This window comes from Rousettus aegyptiacus, unplaced genomic scaffold (genome assembly GCF_014176215.1).
Source record: "Rousettus aegyptiacus isolate mRouAeg1 unplaced genomic scaffold, mRouAeg1.p scaffold_m13_p_11, whole genome shotgun sequence".
NCBI classification, from domain to species: domain Eukaryota; kingdom Metazoa; phylum Chordata; class Mammalia; order Chiroptera; family Pteropodidae; genus Rousettus; species Rousettus aegyptiacus.
The window spans coordinates 426,510-448,236 of record NW_023416286.1 but is presented as its reverse complement, the minus strand read 5'-3'; the positions used below and the strand labels follow the sequence as shown (position 1 = coordinate 448,236).

Sequence of the window (21,727 nt, the reverse complement as noted above, 5' to 3'; positions counted from 1 at the left end):
GAAGCGGTGGCTGCAAGTAGGCTCGGGCAGGCGCCGGGTAGGGGAGGTGCGTCCGGGCCAGGCGCTTTGCTGTCTGCACCTGCTCAGCCCCGCTCGGCGGCGCCGTGGGAAGGACGATGCTTCAGGCCCAGAGCGCGTGAAGCCCAGCTGCAGAGTTTCACGGTTCCTTACCAGAAACCTCAGCAGTGTTTTCATGTAATGATCGTCAATTAAAGAGCAAATGTTTACTTACTTTTTAACATGCATCATGAGTAAGGGAAGACTAGTGATCTTAAATCTACTTTTTCTTCATTTATTTAATAAATACTTATTTAGTACCTACAATGCACCAGGCATTCTGGGACATACCAGACTCACGTCTTTGTAGTGCTTACCTTTGAGAAGAGGGAGACAAGTAGTTAATGTAAGAGATAAATTATACTGCATGTTAGAAAGTAAATGCTACGAGGAAGCTAGGGCGAGGGATTGGTCAGGCGTGGGAATGGGTGGGACAGGCAGGTGGCAGCGTTAGAGCGATCAGCGTAGACCTTAGTAAGAAGACAAGGTTTGAGCAAAGCCCAGAAGGGAGTTGGTGGACATCTGAGAGAAAACCATTCGTGCACCCAACACAGGAGCACCTAAATACGTAAAGCGAATATTAACGAGCTTAAGGGAGACAGACAGCAGGACAGTAATGGTAGGGGACCCCGCTTTTGTCAATGGATAGGTCATCTAGACCAAAAAAAAAAAATTAAGAAAATATTGGCCTCAAAGGGCACATTAGACCATATGTACTTAACAGACGTCACAGGACACTCCATCCAAAAAGCCACTGAGTACACATTCTTCTTATGAGCATTCTCATCTCGGGACAGCTCTGTGTGTGGCCAAAACACAGGTCGTAATAAACTTAAGAAGCTTGAAATTATATCAAGCATCTTTTTTAAACGCAATAGTATGAAACTAGAAATTAGTTACAAAAAGAAAACTGGAAAATTCGCAGGTACATGCACATTAAATCACATGTAACCAAACAACCAAAGAAGAAATCAAAAAATATCTTGAGACCAATGAAAATGGAAGTACGACAGACCAAACGTATGGGCGCGGCAAAGGCCGTTGTGAGAGGGACATTCACGGCAGTGCACGCGGAGACGCAAGAGAGATCCCACACCCGGCTACGGCTCAAGGACCGAGACGAGGGAGACCGCACGGAGCCCGAGTCAGTGGAAGGAAGGAAGGAACTGAGATCAGGGCGGAAATAGAATCCAGTGGGAAAGATCAGGGAGACTAAGAGCTGTGTTTTTTTTGTTTCGTTTTGTTTCATTTTTGTAAAGATAGAATAGAGAAACCTTTATTGAGACTCACCAAGAAAAAAGAGAGGACTCAAAATCAGAACTGTGAGAGGAGACATTACAACTGATACCAGAGAAATACGAAGGAGTGTAAGAGACTGCTATGAAGAGTTATATGCCAAAACTGGACAACCTAGAAGAAATAGATATATTCCTAGAAACATACAACCTTCTAAGACTGAGTTACGGTGAAATAGTAAATTCGAACTAATTACTAGTAAGGAGATTAAGTCAGTCACCAAAAGCCTCCCAGCAGAAGCAGTCCAAGGACCTGGTGGCTTCACTGATGAATTTTATCAAACATCTGAGGAACTAATGCCAGTCCTTCCCAAACTCTTCCGAAAAATAGCAGAAGAAGGAACGCTTCCAAACTCATTTTATGAGGCCAGCATTACCCTGACACAGAAACTAGACAAGGTCACTACAAGGGAAGAAGATAACAAGCTAACGTCCCTGATGAACATAGATACGAAACTCCTCAACAGAATAGTAGCAAACTGACTTCAGCAACACAGTAAAAGGATCATACACGACGATCAGGTGGGATGTTCTCCAGGGCTGCAAGGATGCTTCTCCACCTGCAAATCCATCGACGTGAGAAACCACATCACCAAAATGAAGGCTAAAAAACATGTTCATCTCAATGGGCGCAGAAAAAGCATGTTACGAACTTCAACATCCATATGATAAAGTGTCTCCACAAAGTGGGTGTGGAGGGAACTCACCACACATAATAAAGGCCGTTTGTGACAAGCCCACAGCTAACGTCATCCTCCATGGGCAGAAGCTGAGGGCTTTTCCTCTTAAGATCGGGAACAAGACAAAAACGCCCACTCTCGCTACTTTTATTTAACATGTGCTAGAAATCTTAGCTACTGCAAGACCAATAAAGACATTGATATTGGAAAGGAAAAAGTAAAACTCTTTGTTTGCAAGTGACATGATACTATGTATAGAAAACCCTAAAGACTACGAAAGAATTGTTAGAACTAATAAACAAATTCAGTAAAGTTGCAGAATACGTAATCAGCTGTGTGGTAAATTATCAAAAAGAGAAGTAAAGATAATTGCATCACAAAGAATAAAATACCTAGAACTAATTTTAAGGAGGTGAAAGCATTGGAAGAGGACACGAATAAGTGGAAAGATGGTCTGTATGTACTCTTGGATTGGAAGAATTAATTTGTTGAAGTGTTCCTTTTTCTTAGAGCAATGTGCAGATTCTGTGCAATTCCTATCAAGTCCCAGGGGCATTTTTCACAGAAGTAAAACAGTGCTAGAATTTGTATGGAACCGGAAAAGACTAAATAGTCAAAGCAATTTTGAGAATAAAGAACAAAGCTGGAGAAATCACGATGTCTGATGTCAGACTATACTGCGACGCTGTAGTGGTCAAAACAGCACGGCATTGGCATGAAAATACACACCCAGCTGAGTGGAACGGAACGCAGAGCTCAGCAGTGAACCCGCGCCTGTACGCTCAGCGTACGACCCAGGAGCCACGAATGCACAGCGGGTCAGTGGTGTTGGGAAGATCGGACCACCTGTCTTATGCTATACACAAAAACCAGCCCCAAACACATTAAAGACCTGAATGTAAACCTGAAACCGTGAGTCTCCCAGGAGGAAAAACAGGCGCTGCCCCCTTTCACTTAGGCCTTGGCAACGATTTTCTGGATTTCACAACAAAAACAAAATAAACTAGTGGGGCTACATCAAACAGAAGCATCTGCGCAGCAGAGGAAACATCAGCAACGTGAAAAGGCAACCTACAGAATGGGATAAAATATCTGCAAACCCGATATCCAGAAGATGTAAAGAACTCATGTAACTCAGTAGCAAAAAAAAAAAAAAAAAATCCCAATCTGATTACAAAATAGGCAGAGGAACTGAAGAGGTGTTTCTCCGAAGAAGACGTGCAGATGGCCAACAGGTACGCGAAAAAATATTCAGCATCACTAATCATCCCGGAAATGCAAGCCCAAACCACAGACCTCACACCTGTCAGCATGTCGGTGAGGACGCAGAGAAAGGGGAACCCTCATGGCACTGATGGTGGGGTTGCACATCGGTAAGGCCACTGTGGAAAACAATGTGGAGGTTCCTCAAAAAACTAAGAATAGAACTACTCTATGACCCAGCAATTTCACTGCTGAGTATTTATTCAAAGGGAACAAAAACACTAACTCAAAGCCATCTGCACCCCCAAGCTCACTGTAGCATTTATAGTAGGCAAGACATGCAGATAAACAAATGTCCGTCAATGGATGAATGGATAAAGAAATTGTGGTATCTGTGTACAATGGAACGTTATTCGTTTTGTAAAAACAAAACCAAACCAGGAAATCCTGCCATTTGGGACAGTAAATGGTGCTGGGAAAACGTGGATGGGCCTTGAAGGCATTTTCTAAGTGAAATAAGGCGGACAAAGACAAAGACCGTATGATTCCGCTTCTATGGGAACATAAGAGACCCGGCTCGTAGATACAGGTGGCCGGAGTAAAGTAAGTCCTGGAGATGTAGCATCCAGCGTTGCGACTGTGGTTAATAAGTGTAGTTGAAAGCTGAGCAGATAAGTGTACGTGTAAAGTGTATGTGTAATGTGCTTAGAGGGCTGTGTGCTTGTCTGTTCTGAGACGATGTCGTTGGTGACCGTAGAGAGTGGCCTCTGGGTGCTCCTAAAAACATCTAAGAAAGTCGCGTCCAGGGGGCTTTGTGTGAACCTTGGTTTCTTAATGCATTGTCTCTATTTGTACAAGCTGTGCCGCAGGAAGTCTCCAGAGAGTTGTCCAAAGGTAAAACACGTTATCGCCATGACACTCTTGTCATCTCGTTTATGATGTTCATAGCGAAGATACTAATGCTCATTGGCTTCACGAGGCGGGGTGGGGGAGAGGGAAGACCCGCTTGATGTGCGTAACAGGGATTATGGCTTTGTCGGGAGAGAAGTTAAAAAGACACGTAGCAGGATGACGTAATGCTGCAAACCTGCCCTCTGGCCTGTCGACGGGCGGGGCCACCACGAGCGCCAGTGGCGTCCATGACCCTGTGTCGGTGTCGTTTCATGTCGGGAGCCGGCGCGCGGGCGCCCCCTCCCGGCAGCAGACGCGGGTCGCCGGGCGGCCTCGCTGGCGTGGGGACCACGGCCCTGCGCGCGCGGGCGCGAGACGCCGTCGTCGTCCCTCCCCCCGACCCCCCCCTGCCCCCGACCCCCGGGTGGCGTGTCGCCCGCGCGCCAGAGCCAGAGCCCTGGAGCCCCGAGGAGGACAGAATCGCGGCTCGCAGTGGTCCCTGGGCGGCCGCGGGGCGGGACCCTCCCCTCCCCGCCCGCGCTGGGGAAGCGTCGCGGGGTGCGGGGCGCCGGCCCGAGCCCGGCTCTTCCTCTCGATGCCGATCGTCGCCGAACTTCAGCGGCCGCCGATGTGCGTGAGCGAGCCCCGCGGCGGTGCCTGCTTTCCGCCCCGCAGCGTCGTCCGGGGTGCGGGGCGGGAGGCGCGGAGGGGGCCGACTCGGGCCGGGCGCCCGCGGGACCCACGCCGCTCTTCCCCCCGCAGAACGAGCTGCCGGACACGCGCGCCAAGTTCCACGTGCTCTTCCTGTTCTTCGTGTCCACCATGTTCTTCGTCAGCGTCCTGTCGCTCTTCAGCTACCACTGCTGGCTGGTGGGGAAGAACAGGACCACGATAGGTACGTGGCCCCGGCAGGGGGCGGGCGGGCGCGGGGCCCTGGCGCATGGCGCGTGCGGCGGGGGCGAGTCCGCCCGCCCGGCGAGCCGCACCGCACGACACGCGAGGCCGTAGCCCGCGGCCTCGGTCCCCGGGGCGCCTGGAGGACGGGGCGGGACGCGCGCGACAGCAGCTCGCGCTCAGGCGGCCCGGGCGGCCCGGGCCACACGCTCGTCACTGCCCCCTTAGCGACGGTTGGCTCTGGACCTTCTGTACTGTGTCACCGACGTCCGCATTTATCATGTCTTTCTCCTTGCTTAGTTTTTAAGTGGAAATATGGGGGAGGTTCAGGAAGGTGTCAGGTAATGGGACAGACGTCTCGCAGGCAGGCGGCGTGACATCGCTCAGACGGAGCTGCTGGCACGGGGACAGCGCCGCGTGCTGCAGCGGCGCTCGCTGGGGACCTGTCGCAGTGCTGCACAAGAAAGCCGTGTGCCTGCCCGGAGAACTGGGGGGCGGGGCGGGGGGCCTGCGGTGTGTGGGGGGGCACTTGGAGTCTCCCATTTGGGGTCGTTTTGAGCTCATGTCTCACTGAGGTGCGATGCCCCGCCCCATGCCCCCCCCCACCAGCTCTCAGTCCCCGGGGCCAAGCCCTTCCCTGCGGACACGCGTCACCCCCTGCCGGCTCCTCACCTTTAATCAGATGACGCACTGCGGCCCACACGCAGAGTCTAGCCCTTGAGACCTTCCCCAGCAGCTGAACCTCACAGAGGAGAGCAGGTTCTTCTTTCCAGAACCGAGTCGGCGCCGCGGCTTGGGGTGCCCTCGCTCCCACCGCACTGTCGCCCCTGAGCGCCCCCCTCGACTGTGGTCAGTGGGTCAGTGGACAGGCTCGGCCTCCGCCCCGATATCCGGCTCCCCCCAGGTTCTGTCCTCCGAAACTGTGTCACTGTCCTTGGCTTAGCGCCCCACCTGCCCCATAACTGTCACCGGCATACTTGGGCTGATTTCCCCTCGTCAGAGAGTTTCTGTGGCCAGACAGCTGTCACGCCCCAGGTGGAGGCTCCTGAGACCAAGCCCCAACCTGTCCCTCAGCTGGGACCGAGGCCGAGAGGGCCGGCGGGACACGTCCGCCCCCCCAGCAGCCCTGCCGTCCTCCCTCCCAGGTCTCCAGCCCCCGTTTCCTGCCTGGTTCCATTTCCCACGCCCAGGCCAGACCCTGTGGTAAATGGGGTTCCTGGCGGTGCCCTCCCCCCACGCCTGTCGGGCGCAGCAGGCCTCAGTGACGAGCTCGCCTGCGGGCGCGAGGGCTCAGACCTGCACCGGGCCCTGATCGGGCGCCACCTCGTTCCCCACGGCAGTTGCTCCAGATCGTCCCCGTCCTCCGGTCCCTGCCCCACCCTGGGAGCCTCACGGGGCAGCTGAGCGGCCCGGGTACAGCCCCCCCCACACACACACCTCCACAGCCACCTCTGCTCTGTCACTTTCCAGCTCCTCAGGGCGACATGCCTTCCCTGGGTTCGTCTTTAGAACTCTTCTAGAGGTGTCCATTTCTTCTGGAACTTTCCTTCATTGGTTTTTGCATTACTGTGTTACCAACCTGTCCCCATCGGTCTCTCCCTGCCTGCTTCTTATCCTTGGCTTCTAAAACATGCTGAAATGCACCCTATTTCTAAATAAAGAAGAAACATCATGAAACTTAAATTCTTCTTTGACCCTCACTCTACACCACGTCACAACCAAGCTCGAAGTGGCGGTCCTTACCCACCGCCTGCTTGCTCGCTGCCATCCACCGTTCGAGGTCACGCTCAGGTAGCGTCCCCATGCTGCACCCCCCCCACACACGCTTGCTCGTCTGTCACACTGCAGTCCTGTGGGACCCGGCTCTCAGTGAGAATTTCACCTGCTTCACCCTTGAATCCCACACACCTGGCCACGTGTCGGAAGCTCAGAAATAACGAATGCGTGAAGCTGCAAGGTTTACAGCGTTTCCAACAAAGGAAAGCAAGACGTGCTGAACAAACCTCAGTAGGTTTTCAGTAATAGTTATTTTGACATTTTCATTTTATAAGGGTAATGAAATATCGAGGTGACATTTTTCTTCCAGGATGTTTCAGAAATCTAATCATTACAGATGTATCATTTATTTTAAATTACATTTATAGCTTTTGGCGTCAAAGATATAAACCAAGTTGGTACAATCATCCTTCCTGTAACTTAAATAGAGTAACTCTTTTTTGTGTCCACACGTGACAGAGTCATTCCGTGCACCCACATTTTCATACGGACCAGACGGAAATGGTTTCTCTCTCGGATACCGTAAAAACTGGAGACAAGTCTTTGGTGATGAAAAGAAATATTGGCTACTTCCAATATTTTCAAGGTAATTTATAAAATGCAGGTCTCAAATTACGGAATTTGTGACGATCTACATCTCTGGTTCAGTGTCTTTAAGATTTAGAGAATGTAACACATGTGACAGCCTTATCAACTTTGAGGAGGAAATCTCAGAAAGACTCGATTATAGAAAATATTTTATTTTTTATGGTTTTTTTTATTAGGTAGAGTTTGGGCAGGTATTTGAATGTAAAGTTGAAAAAAGATGATTCGTGAAAAATAAAAATCTTTCTCTTCAAAATGAAAGTAAGGGGTTTGAAGCAGAGCGTCATAAGCATTCGTGCTTATTAGCCGTATCAAAAGTTCCAGCACAGATTACGTGTTCTGTTGTGTCTGAAACCGGACCCAACACGCAGAGCAGGCTTCCCCGCGCCTCAGTGAGAACAAGTGCTCCAGACGCGAGCTCCCCTTTCTCCCAGCCCTGGGCCGTCTGTGCAGAAGTCATCACAGAAAAGGAAAAACCGTTCGAAACACAAGTCACGCTTTCGTAGGTGTTGGGAGTTTTTCCCCTTAATGAACTGTATTGCTTTTTTTTTTTTTTCCTGAAAATGACGTAATCGCCTCCGTGTTTGAACGTTTTCGCGGGGTATAGAAATCAAGGTGTCGCTTCGCCGTCGTCTGGCTTTTCTCAGCCGAGACACCTGCAGTCGCTCTTCCCTGCTCTGCCTGACCCCTCGGTGTCTTTTCGCTCGGGCTGCTCCTGAGGTCCTCTGTCTGTGACGCGTGTCCCGCGGTCCGATCGCGATGTGCTCTGCTGTGGTTTTCTTCCTGTTCCTCGTGCTCGGGATCGGTGGGGCTTCTTGCCTCTGTGATTTTACAGCTTCCATCAGCGTCGGGAACTATTTCACCCATTATTCCTTCAGCCGTTCCTTCCGCCCCCTCCCCTCCGTGCTGCAGGGCTCCCCGAGGCTGGCCGTCCTGCCACAGCGCAGTGGCCCCTGGCCGTGGCCGCGTCAGGCTTTCTGCGTGCCATCGCCATCGGAGAGGTCCCCACCTCTCCCCCGTGCTTGGCCCTTTGACTTCTGTGTTACAGCATTGTCATACTGGCTGGTTGGAACACACGTTTATTTTTTAAGGTGGTTTTCTCTAAACCTGGGGTCCCCAGCCCCTGGGTCATGGACCAGTAGTGGTCTGTGGCCTGTTAGGAACCGGGCCACACAGCAGGAGGTGGGTGGTGAACTAGCGAAGCCTCGTCTGTGTCTGCGGCCGCTCCCAGCGCCAGCATCACCACCTCCGCTCCGCCTCAGATCCTCACGCGGTAGATGCTCAGAGGGCACCGTCCCTGCCAGAAAGGTTGGGGAACAGATATCAACATTAAAAGGGTCCCCCTCCCCTTTAAAGATGCGGTTCCTTTATCTTCGGCTTACGTTGTTTGTGTTGGGAAATCAGCCTCACTCTTATCTTTGTCGTTTGTAAGCTACTGTCTTTCCTTCCCCTCTGGCTACTCAAGAGATTTGTCTTTATCCCCCGGTGCAGGCAGTTGAACAGAGATGCTCCCCCCTGTGGTTCTCTTCGTGGTGGTGTTGCCTCTGGGGTTCAGCGTTTTGCTCCAGCTCTTCCTGTGCCCCGCCCCCTGTGCCCCGCCCTCCCTCTGCCCCCGCCCCCTCTGTGCCCCGCCCTGGTTTTTCAGATACCGTTGACTTGCCCGGCTGTGACTCACAGGCCACTGCTAATGTCCCCCCCCCCTTCCTCCTCCTCCTCTCCGCTCCGGTGGGCAGTGCCTGCTGCCGTTTCAAGTTTGCAAGCGAACCCACTGAGTTTTTCATTTCAAATATTATATTTTTCAGTTCTAGATGTTCAATTTGATTCTTTTTTTATATCTTATATCTTTCTTTTTGTTTTATCCACTTTTTCCTGTTAATTCAGAGCCATAAGCGCTGTTTCGAAGGCCTCGTTTTGAGTTTTCATGATCATTTCTCGTTCTTTTCGGACTGATTTTCTCCTGTTGTGTACCGCATTTTCCTGCTGCATTTCACGCTGGTCATTCTCTCTTGGGTCCTGCACGTTTTGAATTCTTCGTGTGTGAAATCTTACTTCCCTTTAAAGAGTGTTGAATCTTGTCGTGGGGCCGTTGAGCGTGTTGTGTTCTTTTTGCAGCTGGCTTCAAGCCTGGCTAAGTTGGGTCTGGAGGCGCATTGTCCCTGGGGCACCTTTAGGCCCGCAGAGGGGGGCCGGGTGCACAATCAGATCTCTGCCCCGGGTGCCGGCGCATCGGAGGACCGCCGTGACACCCTGCGCGCTCCCTGAGCCCTGTCCCCATCACCCGGGCCGGAGACCTTGGTCCCCTGCCCCGCGTGCCCCTCGGGCCTACGAGGCCGGTCGCCCGCTGCCGTGCCTGGCCGTGGGTGGTTTACGGCGGGGCGTCCGATCTGCTGCTTAATCCGCCTTGGCCGGACGCGGACGCGACGCCCTGTTGTGCACAGCTCTGGGGGTTTCAGAATAGGGATGTGGCACGTCTGTCCCCGCGTCAGAGGGCGGCCTTCGCGGGCGCAGCGCTGTCCTGCTCACCGTGCGCATCCCAAACGTGCGTTTCGGGGGTGCGGCCGCGTGCGTGCGCGTGGGGCCGACGTCTTAAATGACTGTGATGAGCCTCAGTGAGCCAGATATTTGAATTCCTGTGTTTGAGGTATCGTACTCTTCATAGTCACGGGAGATAACTTTTTATTAAAGGAGAATTGGCATACGCTATTATGGAAGATATGTTTTTACATATACGTAAATTGTAAGAGAGAATGGTTTTTCTCAATGGAGGCTAATCCACCTTAAGAACCTTAGGAATTACTCTCAGAAATGACAAGTTATGGTAATTCCTTTGTACCATGCCTCTGAAAAATGGGAGCTAAGTTTTACTTTGTGACAAAACCACTTTGATTTACTTCGACGTGATTTAAGTTGTCCCCGATTTTTTATTTGCAGTCTGGGTGACGGCTGCAGTTTTCCGACGCGCCTCGTGGGGATGGATCCAGAACAAGCCTCCGTTACAGCCCAGCACGAGAGTGCCAGAAGGTGCGTTTCCTGTCACGCAGGCGTCCGCGCGCCTTAGGACGCAGAGCACACACGCGTGTCATCGTGTGCATCTGACAGTAACATGGTGGCGACTTAGCGAGCCGGCCCCGCTGGGGGAGGCTGCTGCAGCCGTAACTGACGGGTACTCGCAGCGATGTGTGTCTGATCACATATGATACCGCCACATGACATGTATGCTTAGGGAACGAGCCTCCTTCTTCCATCACCTAAACCGGACACGTTTGAGAATAAGAAAGAGAACACTGGCCCTTGCTAGTTGGACCAGGACAGTCACATAGCACTGGAACTGTCTGCATAAACTAGGCAGCAGGGCCACCTAAGGGTGCTGCGTCTTCCCAGGGGCTAAGACGCTCTTTCAAGATGGGATTATACTGGTTTATATCAGTTCCGTTTTTCAAAGAAATGAGGCATTGTTCTGTTCACCAGTTTATTTTGATAAACATTTTAACGGCAGTGTGAGAATATTAATGAGCATTCAGAAGCACGAGTATAGAGTTTACTCTCATTCATCGCGGAGGCCTCTTCTCCGTATTCACGTGGCAAGTGGGCTGGTTCGTGCGTTCAGAGACACCGTCTGTTCTAAATGAACCCGTAAAGAAGACAGAGATGCTCTGTCCAAGTGAAGCCACTGGGACCTTTGACAGCAGTTAATTTGGGGGGGGGGGGGAACCACCCCCTGCATGTTGTCAGTGGAGGAGCCGGCCTTGGAGCCGGACCCTCCGGGCCTTGGAGCCGGGACCCTCCGGTCCTCGGCCCGGAGCGCTGACACTTACATGGGTTTGGATGCAGCTCAGAACTCTCTGAGCCCGCTTCCAGCTCTGCAGAGCGGGGTACCCACACCTGCCTCCAGGGGTCACCGCGGAGGCTGCGGTACTGTGTCACAGCCCACAAGGGCACAACATACCTTGCTCCTTCTCTTTCGGCCAGTCCTCGCCCTCCCCGGTCCGGCAGCTGGAAAAGTCCGCGCGGAATCACCAAATCATTTTTTCCCTTTAGATCTAAGCTGCAGAGGTAGAAAGCAGAAAACTTGGGAAATGACAGGTAATTTTCTGCCCTGGCCAGGGACACAGGCCCTCACCTGTCCTCGTGCTGCTTGCGGCTGTGGATTAACACAGGCGCAGGATGTTTCAGGCCGGCCTCTGACGCTTTTCCTTTCGCCTGCGATTTTTGATTTCATTGCCAGCGCCGAGTTCAGTCTTGGGTCTAGCGGGCCGTGCAGCGGGAGGGGCATCTTTTTCTTTTGGAGCCAGGCTGACAGCTTACGAGCCGCCCTCATAAATTTAGGAGCAGGAATACTAATGTGCTGCTTATTAATCGAGTATTCGTAATTGAGCGTTCAACCATCGACTAAGTTATTCACCTTTCTTTGCAGTAGTGGCTCAAACCAGCCCTTCCCTGTCAAACCGCTTAGTGAGTCGAAAAACCGACTGCTGGAGGCCGAGGCCGAGGCCGCGTGGGCCGGGGACGGGTCCGAAGATGCGGGCAGACCAGGTAACGCTTGTCACTGGGAAACGTGGCGCGGGCGCTCACACAGACGATGCCAGATTCAATACGTGGACGAAGATCAGAAAACAATGTCGCCTTTTAGAATACTAACACACGGAGCTCTTAGGAAGATGTGTCCGGGGGCGTTGCTGTTACCGGCAGCTTCCACGGAAAGGGGTTGAGGGAGGCCGTGTTCCGTTCTGTTCACATTCTGTTCTGTTCACAGTTAGATTTTTTTTTTTTTTGGTTGTTAACCAGCCATATATTTCTTTACCTCAGACGTAGACAGTAATGTTGGCATAATATTCTAAGTAAAACTTAAACAGGGTTATTCTTGAGGGCCCTAGCTTTTGCTTATTTGAAAATCATGTTTTGAAAAGCTGCCCGATTAAGAAGAGCGCACTCAAAGGGCTTTTAACCTTTTCTTCACGATCCTTGAGCATTTCCTGAATCACGCGTGCACCGTGGAGCGGCGGGTGCAGCAGGAGCGGCGGGGAAGCGAGCCTGGGCCTGTGACGCAGCCCGGCCCCTCCGCAACTCGCATCGCAGCCGGGGCAGGTCTGCGGCGGCTCTAATAGTCACACCGTCCTCGTATCTTCTTCCTGTAGAAAAGTAATCCGGACATTCAGGTCACTTTGTACTGACTCTAGGAAATACCCTAAAACCTGAAAACTTGCCGTCAGAATTCCGGGCTCGCACGTCCTTTGGGACGTCAGCAGCGGTTCAGTTACAGAGCGGCAGCGCGCCCGGGGTCTTCCCGGGGCCGGGGCCCTTGCCCGGCATCCGGGTCCCCGGTGGGCCACGTGCTCAGTGGACGCCCGGCTCTCCACGCTCCGGGTCTGCGGGAAGACAAGTGTTACGGCAGTCATCGATGTTGCTGTTTAGCCAGAAACTTAACGCTCGTTTTTGTCGTGTCACACATACTTACGTGCCTACGGGGACAAATGACCGTGTCACGGTGGCAATAGGAAACGGGCACCCCTTGTCCATAACGAAGAGGTTGACTGAGAGGCAGGCTGGACAGTGCAGAGGTAATTTCCTTGAACGAATGCAGTTCGTTTGCATAGTTCATCATCTCGAAATGCACAGTTCCAGCTTTTACTCTTTCCGCTGTACAGCAGGATGAGGTGATTTGGGAAGGCTGGGTGGTGTCACCCTCAATGCCATTTCCTTGCCAGCCCAGTACGAGCTTGGTGAGTGTTCTTGGTAAACTCATGAAACTGATAAAGATTGTGTAGGGTTGGTGTATGGACAACTGACATTTGTGTTAATGAGTTTAAGGAGAAAAGGTGACTTTTGGCTGTTTTTGAAGTCTGATCCAGAGCAGAGAGTAGCTGAAGGCTGAGTGGACGGAGGCAGCCGCGGCCGCCCACGTCCCCCCTGTGCGGGGCCGGGCCCCCTGACGCCCGAGACGGCGCAGTGGCTGTGCGGCCTCCCGTGAGGACGCCCCGTGTCCGGAGCCCGGCCCCGCGGTCCTCCGGGAGCCACTGCTGCCCGCTCAGCTGTCGCGCCGGCCAGACGCTCCCGGGGCGCAGCAGGGTCCGGCGGGCGCGGCCACTCTGCGGACGGGGTGCGCGGCCCGCTTCGCAGCCGCCGCTGAAGGCGCAGGGACTGCGGCTGCGGGCGCCGCACCCCTGCGGCGGCTCTGAAGTCCCGGGCCTTGCGGGGTCCGCCACGTGTTGACAGCGGGGCGCTCAGACAGCCGGACAGCTGCCGGGAAGTGCCGTCGCCTGCGCCAGCGGGGAGGGCCGGCGACGTCCCGCCCCGCGGCTCCCTGGCAGCTTTGCACCGTTAATAATCTTGTTTTCAAAAAGTGAAATCAAGTTTTAAGCAATAACTCGATTGTTTCTGTTTTTTATAGGTTTATAAAGACATGTTACGGACTGCTGTTTTCAGTATTATTTGCAAGAAAATGATCAGTGGAATGAAAAAATTGAAGTATAACAGAAGATATATATATTTTTCAAAACGGAAGCCTTCAGCGGATCGCGGGGTCCACAGACTGCAGAGCGGGAAGACGCCTTAATCTCATCAGCCAACAGCTACTCACAGCCACGGAAGTGACCGACTGTCCCTTTGCAAATAACACGAGCCTGTGACGAGGTGCGGCAGCGGCTGCCTGTCCCGGCCACGTGGCAGGCCTAGTTTTTTAATACCCGACTTACGGTATCAGACTTCTTTCCTATGGTCCACATACACTTTCACTCCTGAAACGTACGCTAAAAACTTATCTTAAGCGAAGTACATCTAGGGCGGTTTGGTGGCTGAAAGTGAAAAATAAATCAAAATTACTGTTGCTTATACTGTGTAAGGAAAAGAAAAGAACTGCTTTTTTACAACTAGGTTTTGCTAATTCATAATTACTGTTTTAAACTTTTCAACATTTTTAATAAAGATTTTTTTATTGTTGGCTATACAGTAACACTCAGTAGGATTAGGATAACTAAATACAATGATTTAAGATGTGGAGCACATTTGTGGAATTCATCGAAGGCTTAGTGTAGCATTGTGCCCAAGACTTAAAGAAAATTTAGCAGTTTAAGAAATATTTTTGTTTCCCCCTGCTTTTAGGTTACTTTTTTTGTTGAATTTTCATGACTGTAGGGCAGGGAAACACAGATGCGTGTGCTGTAGAAATACTGGACTCAGTGGGAACAGGTAGAAGTGGCTAGAAGACAAGCCGAGAGAAGAACAGGCAGGCTCCCCAGGTGTGTGGAGGCAGTGGACTGTCGAATCAAATTTCAGTTTAGCAGATGATGAAAAATTACCCTGTAACTTCACAGCGAGGCTATAAACAGCTCACTCAGTGACTTAAAAGGCAATTTAAACTAAAGTGAAACTGTCGAGCATAATACTGCTCTCAGGAAAGACAGTCTAACCCGAGCAGTTGTTTAAAACTTCCAGTCTCTGAAAGGCGGATTCCGCTCTTCATGCAAAATACTAAATCTGACATTCTAACAGCAGCCTCTTTCTGCCTGCTAGATACATATCCTCTTTTCCTTTTGAAGTCCAGTCTAAGTGGCAAGAATTGTTGCATTAATTCTAAAGAGAAATATAGTATCTTATAAAGGAGTAACAATGTAGAAATGTCAATCCTTGTTTATAGTGTTTAGTCAAATACACACACAAAACAATGTGATTTGCTGCCAGTAGTGGACAGAGATGAAGTTTAACGAGCATCTGTGAAGTACCAGGGGCTATAGTTTTCCTCTCTGTAGGATGGGGCTGGGGGTGGAGGGTGCGTTGGGGATGATGGGGCTGGATGACCTCTAACATTATTTGATTTCTGATTTCTGATTTTGCAAAATAATCAGACCTTAGTTTTCATTCATCCAACAAATATTTTTAGAGTGCTTTCTGCATGCCAAACAATATACGAGGGATAGCTCTACACTCAGATGTCACATAAACTTTCTGCTGAACTACTCCAGGTTTTCCATTTATAAGATTTACATAATCCCACTGGTTAATACTAATATTAGATTTTAAGAGGAAGTAACTTTTCCCCGTGAACCAAAGGAACGTGTTAGCTTTGAAACTGTAGTTTGGAATACTATCATATGAATTCTTCCACCTTTATTTTAACTGTAGTCTTAATAATCTCGATTCTAGAAAACCCTTAAGTATGAGAATTCAGGGATACCAGTTACCAACCAAAATGATCACTTCAGTTTGGCAGCTTATACATTACAAGGAAATAGTAAATGTTTAAATTTACTACTTTCAGAAGTGTTCTCGTGGGACTTTTATGAGTATTTCTACATTTAGATCAAAGGATTTGCATGCACCTAATAACCAATGAGACCCAATTTTCCCCTTTAACATATCCAGGCACTTTTGTGGTGTTGTAATCTTTCTCAGTTCTTTTAATTCCTGTTAATTAACATCACCTTTAATAGCATAGTAAACACCTTCTCAGAATTTTTCAGTTAACACCTTTTAAAGCCAACATTTTGCCATATTCTGAATACTGTCTGGGTGAGTTTACTCACAGGACGCGCTCAGCAGGAGCCTCCAGGTGGTTCGGAACCAGGGAAAGGCTGCCTCTTTGCTGTTTCACCTGGTATTGATGAGTGCTATCACTCTTTGGGGAGGAAGGTCGAAATGAAGCCCTGGGAGAATTTCTTAGAACCATCTATGGCCCTTCGAATGCGTGAACAGGTGTGCTATTTAAGGAAAATAAAATCGAACTTCAGGTCTTGCCACTGCCATTAAAAAACAAAGTGACCGGAGACTCGGTTTCACCTGGGCACAAACTTACTTGAACATTCGGTAGCCGAGGCATCTGACCAGTGTCACCTTGCCAGGGGCAGCTGTGGTAGAGTAGTCACTAAACGGGGACACGTTTACAGAGTTTAGTTTCGTCTTTACACACGTATGATTTTTTACATCTTTTTACATATTTAATGGTTATGATTCAATGTGTCATAATTTAACTGCAAGGTTAGTTTAAATCAAATATGCAATGTTTACTTGAATTTTATTTCTAGTAGAAAGCAGATTTTGACTTTGTTTACAGGGTTGTTTAAATTCAGGATTATCCGACATGAGGTTTCCATTCAGTAATGTTTAAAGCACGTGTATATTAAGGGCTTGGTGTTAGGATCTGCATATTCGGGGCACTGACCACACACGCAGTGACTTACCAGATGTGTAGCTTTTGATCTAGGACTAGCACTGCTATCAATGGAAAGTATTTTTTAATCTGTTATTAAGAAATTAATCATATTTTTGCATTTCAGCTAACATAAAGACCATATCTAATAATCTCTAAGCTATAACTAATATGTAAACCTGAAATCCATGTTTCATATAATCTGAACTGTATTTTCCAATTAAAAATGCAATATAGATTCAGAAAGTTCCATATTTTTCTAACGAGTTCACTTTATATTTTGTTGGGTTGTATGAAGAATCAAGGATTTGTATTTGTATTAAAAGTTTGAGAAAGCTGGTAGTCATTATATTTGTACATGACTGCAGATGGGTCTATGCCCATTTAAAAGAAAAGATGGATGCTATTTTAAAGTGATCTTCAATGTTTTTATATAAACAGATTTGAAACAGTTTACTGGAGTTGTCTTTGCTCTTGAGTCCCGTAGGTCTTGTATTTGCTTCTCAGGAGTATCACCCTGGACCATGACTGAATGCTCACCCTTTGCTTTGTCCTCTGGATGGTCTAATCCACCTTAACAGAAAGGCTGAATGAACATTCTAAACTTTTTTCAAAGATCATAAGTTACTTTATTAATAAAGAAAAATAAAATACTGTACTTCAATAGTTTTTTTGTTGTTGTTACGAAGTGCTATTTACCAAATGAGAGAATGACAATTATCTTGGTCAAAAATCTGGTAAAATAGGGATGTGGTTCCATGGTATAGTGGTTAGCACATCTGCTTTACACATAGGAGGTCTGGGTTCACACCCCAGTGGAGCCACAGTCCATGGTCTATGGCCATGCTGCCCGATGTCAGATTTCAGAAGCTAAGCAGGGTTGGGCCTGGTTAGTACTTGGATGGGAGACTACCTAGGAAGACCAGGTGCTGTAGGCATAAAAAAATAATAATAAAGACATAAAAATAAATTTAAAAAATCTAGTAAAATGGTGTTTAGAGAAAGGTCTGACTAACAGTTTGGGGCGACCACATCTAAGTTATTGTTTGAGTTCAGTAACACTGTAGTCTCCCTAGGCTGGACTAGGTGCTTGCCTCAGAAAGGTTTTAGCTTCGTTTTTACTGACAATTTAATTTTCAACTCAGAAGTCACTTTGTATTTGAAAGTGAAGGTGAAGACGTTTCAAACACCGAAAGTCGAACTGTGGTTCTCAAGATGCTGAGTGATTTCATCTTTTATGGTGTTTGTGCACCAGCTCCCTAACCAAGTGCTTTTGACAGGCGATGCTGCTGAGTGAAGCGAGGGCCTGAGGCGGGGCTGTGGGTCCCAGGAACCAGCAGAGGCCAGAAGGGTTGAAGCGATCCCACCCCCGCTCCGGTTCAGAGCACTATGAGGGGCAGGGAGGAGGATTAACTAGGAAATGGCCAGAAGGCCGCTGTGACGCTTACAGAGTATATAACTAATGGCGTCGCCTGGCCTTAGGCCCCTCATTTCTTGTGAGCTAGCTCTTCTGGACTGCTCTGCAAGTGTGGAGATGCTGGCGTCTGTGGGACAGGTTTCACGGGTGTTAACATTGCTGTCCCTAACCCTCGGTGCCTCTCATCTGGTGTGTGCGGGTGGAGTGTTCTGATTCATGGCATCCTGTTATTTACCCTAGAATGTCCCCTCCCTGCCCATTTCTCCCCCTCCCCCCAGGTAATTCTTTTCATCCAGGATTTCCAACTCTTGAAGCACCCTTTTGTCACTGTCCCCAGGGCCTTCAAAAACAGTGAGTACCTCCATGCTGCCTGGAGCACTCTACTGTTTCCAGAATGGATTTCATTTTGCCCGTATTGGTTAAACTCACTTGCAGGTCATCTCACTAGGTTATAAATTCTTCGAGACTCTTTCTTTCTACTAGCTGCCCACAAACGAGTTCAGAAAAGAACTGCGGTAATGAAGTTCACGTTCATTAGATTTGGTCTCTGTTGTGTTGCCTAAGTTCTCAAAAGTGGGCACTGCAGCCTTTAAAATTATCCCAAACTTGAAAAACATCAGTCAGCCGATCACACTCTTTATCACACTTTTGAGTGGAAGTATACGTTTATGGGGCAGTGTCTCTGGAGAATAATTTGACAATACCGTCTTCAAATGCCCGTATTCTTTGACCAATCAGGTTATATTTTTAGAAGTTTTGTAGGTTCACTCTTGCATTATGAGCCATAGCTATCAGGACATTCGCTGCAGTACTGTTAGAAACATCCCACCCACCCACGTTCACAGCTGTGTGTGCGGGAGACACAGTGAACTTCCAATGGGGTCGCCTGCAGAGGAGGACGGGGGAGCGACGGGCTACAGTCACCGTGTGCCCTCTCATGCTATCTTTGTGTTCATCCTACGTGCACACGTTGTAAAAACAAAAAATGGTGCCTTGGACGTTCTGCAGATCGGTGGGGGAAAGAGGCTGGATGACATGATGCCGCACCAATGTGCCAGCCACTTGGGGAAAAAAGTCGCTGCTACCCTTCACATCTCACACTACATTCCAGAAGGCTCTTGCACTGAAATATTAGAAAACGAAAACAGAAACGTACTGCAAGAAAAGATGAGTAAAAGGTTTTGTAACGGCATAGGACAGGCATTTATTTCTAGGTAGGCATGTTGCTGCTGATTAAAACATTTGAGTACATGAACATTTAGGAGAAAACTAGCATCAATGGGAAAAAATGGAGACAGAACAAGAAAGTCACAGGAAATGGGAACGATGAATCACACAGCAAGGAGAATGATGCTCGGCTTTGTTGAAGAAACGCGAGTGGAATTAGCAATGAGATTCTCTTTGCCCAACAGGCCCTGGCCGGTCTACTGAGGGTGTGGGCAGTGCCTTTGGTGGGAGCGTAAAGGGCTCGGCTGTAACAAGAAGTAATTGGGCAGCGCGTGTTTCTCTGTGCTTAACCGCAGGCACTCCCCCCACCCCACCCCGACCTTTAGCACGGGAGCCATGCAGGTGAGGTGTGGGCAGAGCTCCTGAAGCTTCCTAGATGGTCAGAGCGCTAGAAGTATCTTGTGCTCTAATGAGCTGACCAAGTGGGCTCCAGAGTGACTCCTGGGTGAGGAGCTTGGGATTTTCAGTGGCACCCCGTCTTCAAGGTGGGGTGGGGGGACTGGAAATAGAGTTACTCATGGACAAGGCCCTGGAGGAAGTCCGCCAGCCCCGGTAACTCCCATTGTGGGGTAGGTCCGGAGCTCTCTGACTGGCAAACACATGCAGACCGGGAGGGTGTGCCCGACCCCACCAGACATCTCTGGGCTCGAGCCCCCACCTGCCCCCGCACCTCCATCTGGCTGTTCCAGACAACTGATCAAAGCTGAGGAGCGGGTTGCGGGAACCTCCAATTTGCAGTCAAACAGATGTTGTGGGTAACTTGGGGACCTAGACGCAACTCAAATCTGAAGCAGGGGAGAGGGGGAGCCGTCTCATGGGACTGAGCCCTTTTAAGCTGCGGAGCTGTCTCTGTGTCCCCACAGACAGTGCCAGAGTGAACTGCACTGTAGGCCAGCCAGGCGGTGTCACAGCCAGAGAATTGTTTGGTGGGGGTAAAACCACACATTTGGTGACTGGAAGTGTTTTGAGTTGAGACACAGGAGAGAAACAGAAAAATTGGGTTTTTCCCGATACGGAAAAAAATCTGTTTCCTACACCTAAAGCTAGGTGTTTAAGATGCTTTTTAAAAAATCAGTACATAAGGAAAACCAATGTCCACCAACAGAAAACTATGTTACTGCATTCAGACTACAATGGAACCATTAAAAGGTTCTGTGTAGCTACATTTATAAAAAATGAAGTAACTGCCAGGGAAAGCTCCTTAAGTTTTCAAAATTGCAGAAATCCACACACATGGTGTGATCCACTTGGCAGTTTAAAAGGACACGTCGTTTACCTGTCCACATCTGCATCCAGAGTCCAAGGCGAGGGCAGACACAGTGAGAGAGGGGACCTTTGTTCTAGGCATTTTGAAGTTTTTCTATTAAACATACAGACAGCATAAACAATAAAGATTATTGGATTATATGGCAATTTAAGTGCAAGTCGTTGTGATTACTGGAGGTGTAATTTGGGGGATTCCTTAAGTGTTTCCTCACATGTAAAATTGTCTCGTAACACATATCAAGTGACTTTTTATTATGTTCAGAAAAAGGTTATTTGAAAAACAACTCCAACTGATGAATTGTATAGTTGTTAATTATATCTCCATAAAGATGTTTCTTAAAATGAACTTTTACATATCTGTTCTAATACCCTTCCCTTCATTGAAATGTACACTTTGAATACCAAATGCCAGAAAACAAAATACAAACCCTTTTCTTTAATACCATATTTAGGAATGCCTAACCGAAAGGCTCGTTTTCATTGACGGACGGCACGCCGCCAACTCACCCAAGGGTCCCAGACACACAGATCCCAAAACATGCTTTGCAGCTTTATTGCAGCTTTCACCGCAAACACGCCTCCCATCACCTGGGACCCGACTCGCAGAGTACAGACACACGACCCAGCGGCGACGAGGCGACGAGTCGCATCCCGAGCCCAGACGCCACGCGCACGTTCGCGGGCCGCTCCTGGTCCAAAGGCCCGCGTGTTCTGGTCCCGGACCAGGTGGCGAGGAGACGGCAGCTCGGCGTCAGGACCACTTCTTGGTGACGTTGAGGTGGTCGAGCTGGTCGGCGAGCCGCCGGTGCGGGGGGAAGTTGGCCTCGCAGGCCGCCTTGAGGGCCTGGAAGGCGGCCGCCCGGCGCGCCGCAGCGTGGCCGTACTCCTGCTCGGCGCTGAGGTACGGCGCGCTCAGCCAGTAGTGGTTCTCGGCCTCGGTCTCCAGGCGGCGGAGCATGTTCTGTTTGGCCCAAGCGGACACGGCGCGCGGCCGCCGGTGCTTCCCGATCCACTGCCGGCCGGGGATGCGGTTGCGGCGCAGCAGGGCGGTCAGGAACATGGCGCCTGCGGGGGGCGGAGGCAGAGAGACGGTTGGCGGCGAGGCTGGCGCCCGCGAGACTGCACCCCGCCGTCCTCGAGGGAAGTGGGGCGCTCGCCCCCGGACCCCCAGGCCTCGGCGACCGCAGGCGCACTCACCGGTGGCACGCGTGCGGAGCCCCGCGTCCTTCGCTGCGGGCGGATGCGACGCCGGAAGTGCGGCCGCGATGCCGGAAATGCGCCCGCGACGCCGGGC

The 21,727-nt window shown here is 50.0% G+C and overlaps 2 protein-coding genes across 4 annotated transcripts in view; one reads left to right on the top strand and one right to left on the bottom strand.

The window, feature by feature from the left end:
* The window catches only part of ZDHHC20 (zinc finger DHHC-type palmitoyltransferase 20), a 41,034-nt gene extending 23,845 nt beyond the window's left edge, over nt 1-17,189 (top strand). The window contains exons 8-12 of one of the 3 annotated variants that reach the window (XM_016152127.2): nt 4,889-5,021; nt 7,256-7,382; nt 10,313-10,402; nt 11,799-11,914; nt 13,770-17,189. In XM_016152127.2, the coding sequence (XP_016007613.1) occupies nt 4,889-5,021; nt 7,256-7,382; nt 10,313-10,402; nt 11,799-11,914; nt 13,770-13,777 (474 nt within the window). In that variant the 3' untranslated portion in view covers nt 13,778-17,189. Of the gene's footprint in view, nt 1-4,888; nt 5,022-7,255; nt 7,383-10,312; nt 10,403-11,419; nt 11,465-11,795; nt 11,915-13,769 lie in introns of those variants that run through there. The other 2 variants (XM_016152123.2, XM_016152131.2) reach the window with 2 other exon arrangements.
* A 3,472-nt stretch (nt 17,190-20,661) lies between these two features.
* On the bottom strand, nt 20,662-21,716 carry MRPL57 (mitochondrial ribosomal protein L57). The gene is made up of 2 exons (XM_016152106.2): nt 21,631-21,716; nt 20,662-21,498 (listed from the first exon to the last, which is right to left on the bottom strand). Exon 2 carries the CDS (start codon nt 21,491-21,493, stop codon nt 21,185-21,187), a length of 309 nt encoding a protein of 102 aa, XP_016007592.1. The 5' UTR covers nt 21,494-21,498; nt 21,631-21,716; the 3' UTR covers nt 20,662-21,184.
* Nucleotides 21,717-21,727: the final 11 nt, after the last annotated feature.

Coding starts and splice junctions, on each gene's coding strand:
- MRPL57 (XM_016152106.2), bottom strand. CDS start 21,493: ATGTTCCTGACCGCCCTGCTGCGCCGCAACCGCATCCCCGGCCGGCAG.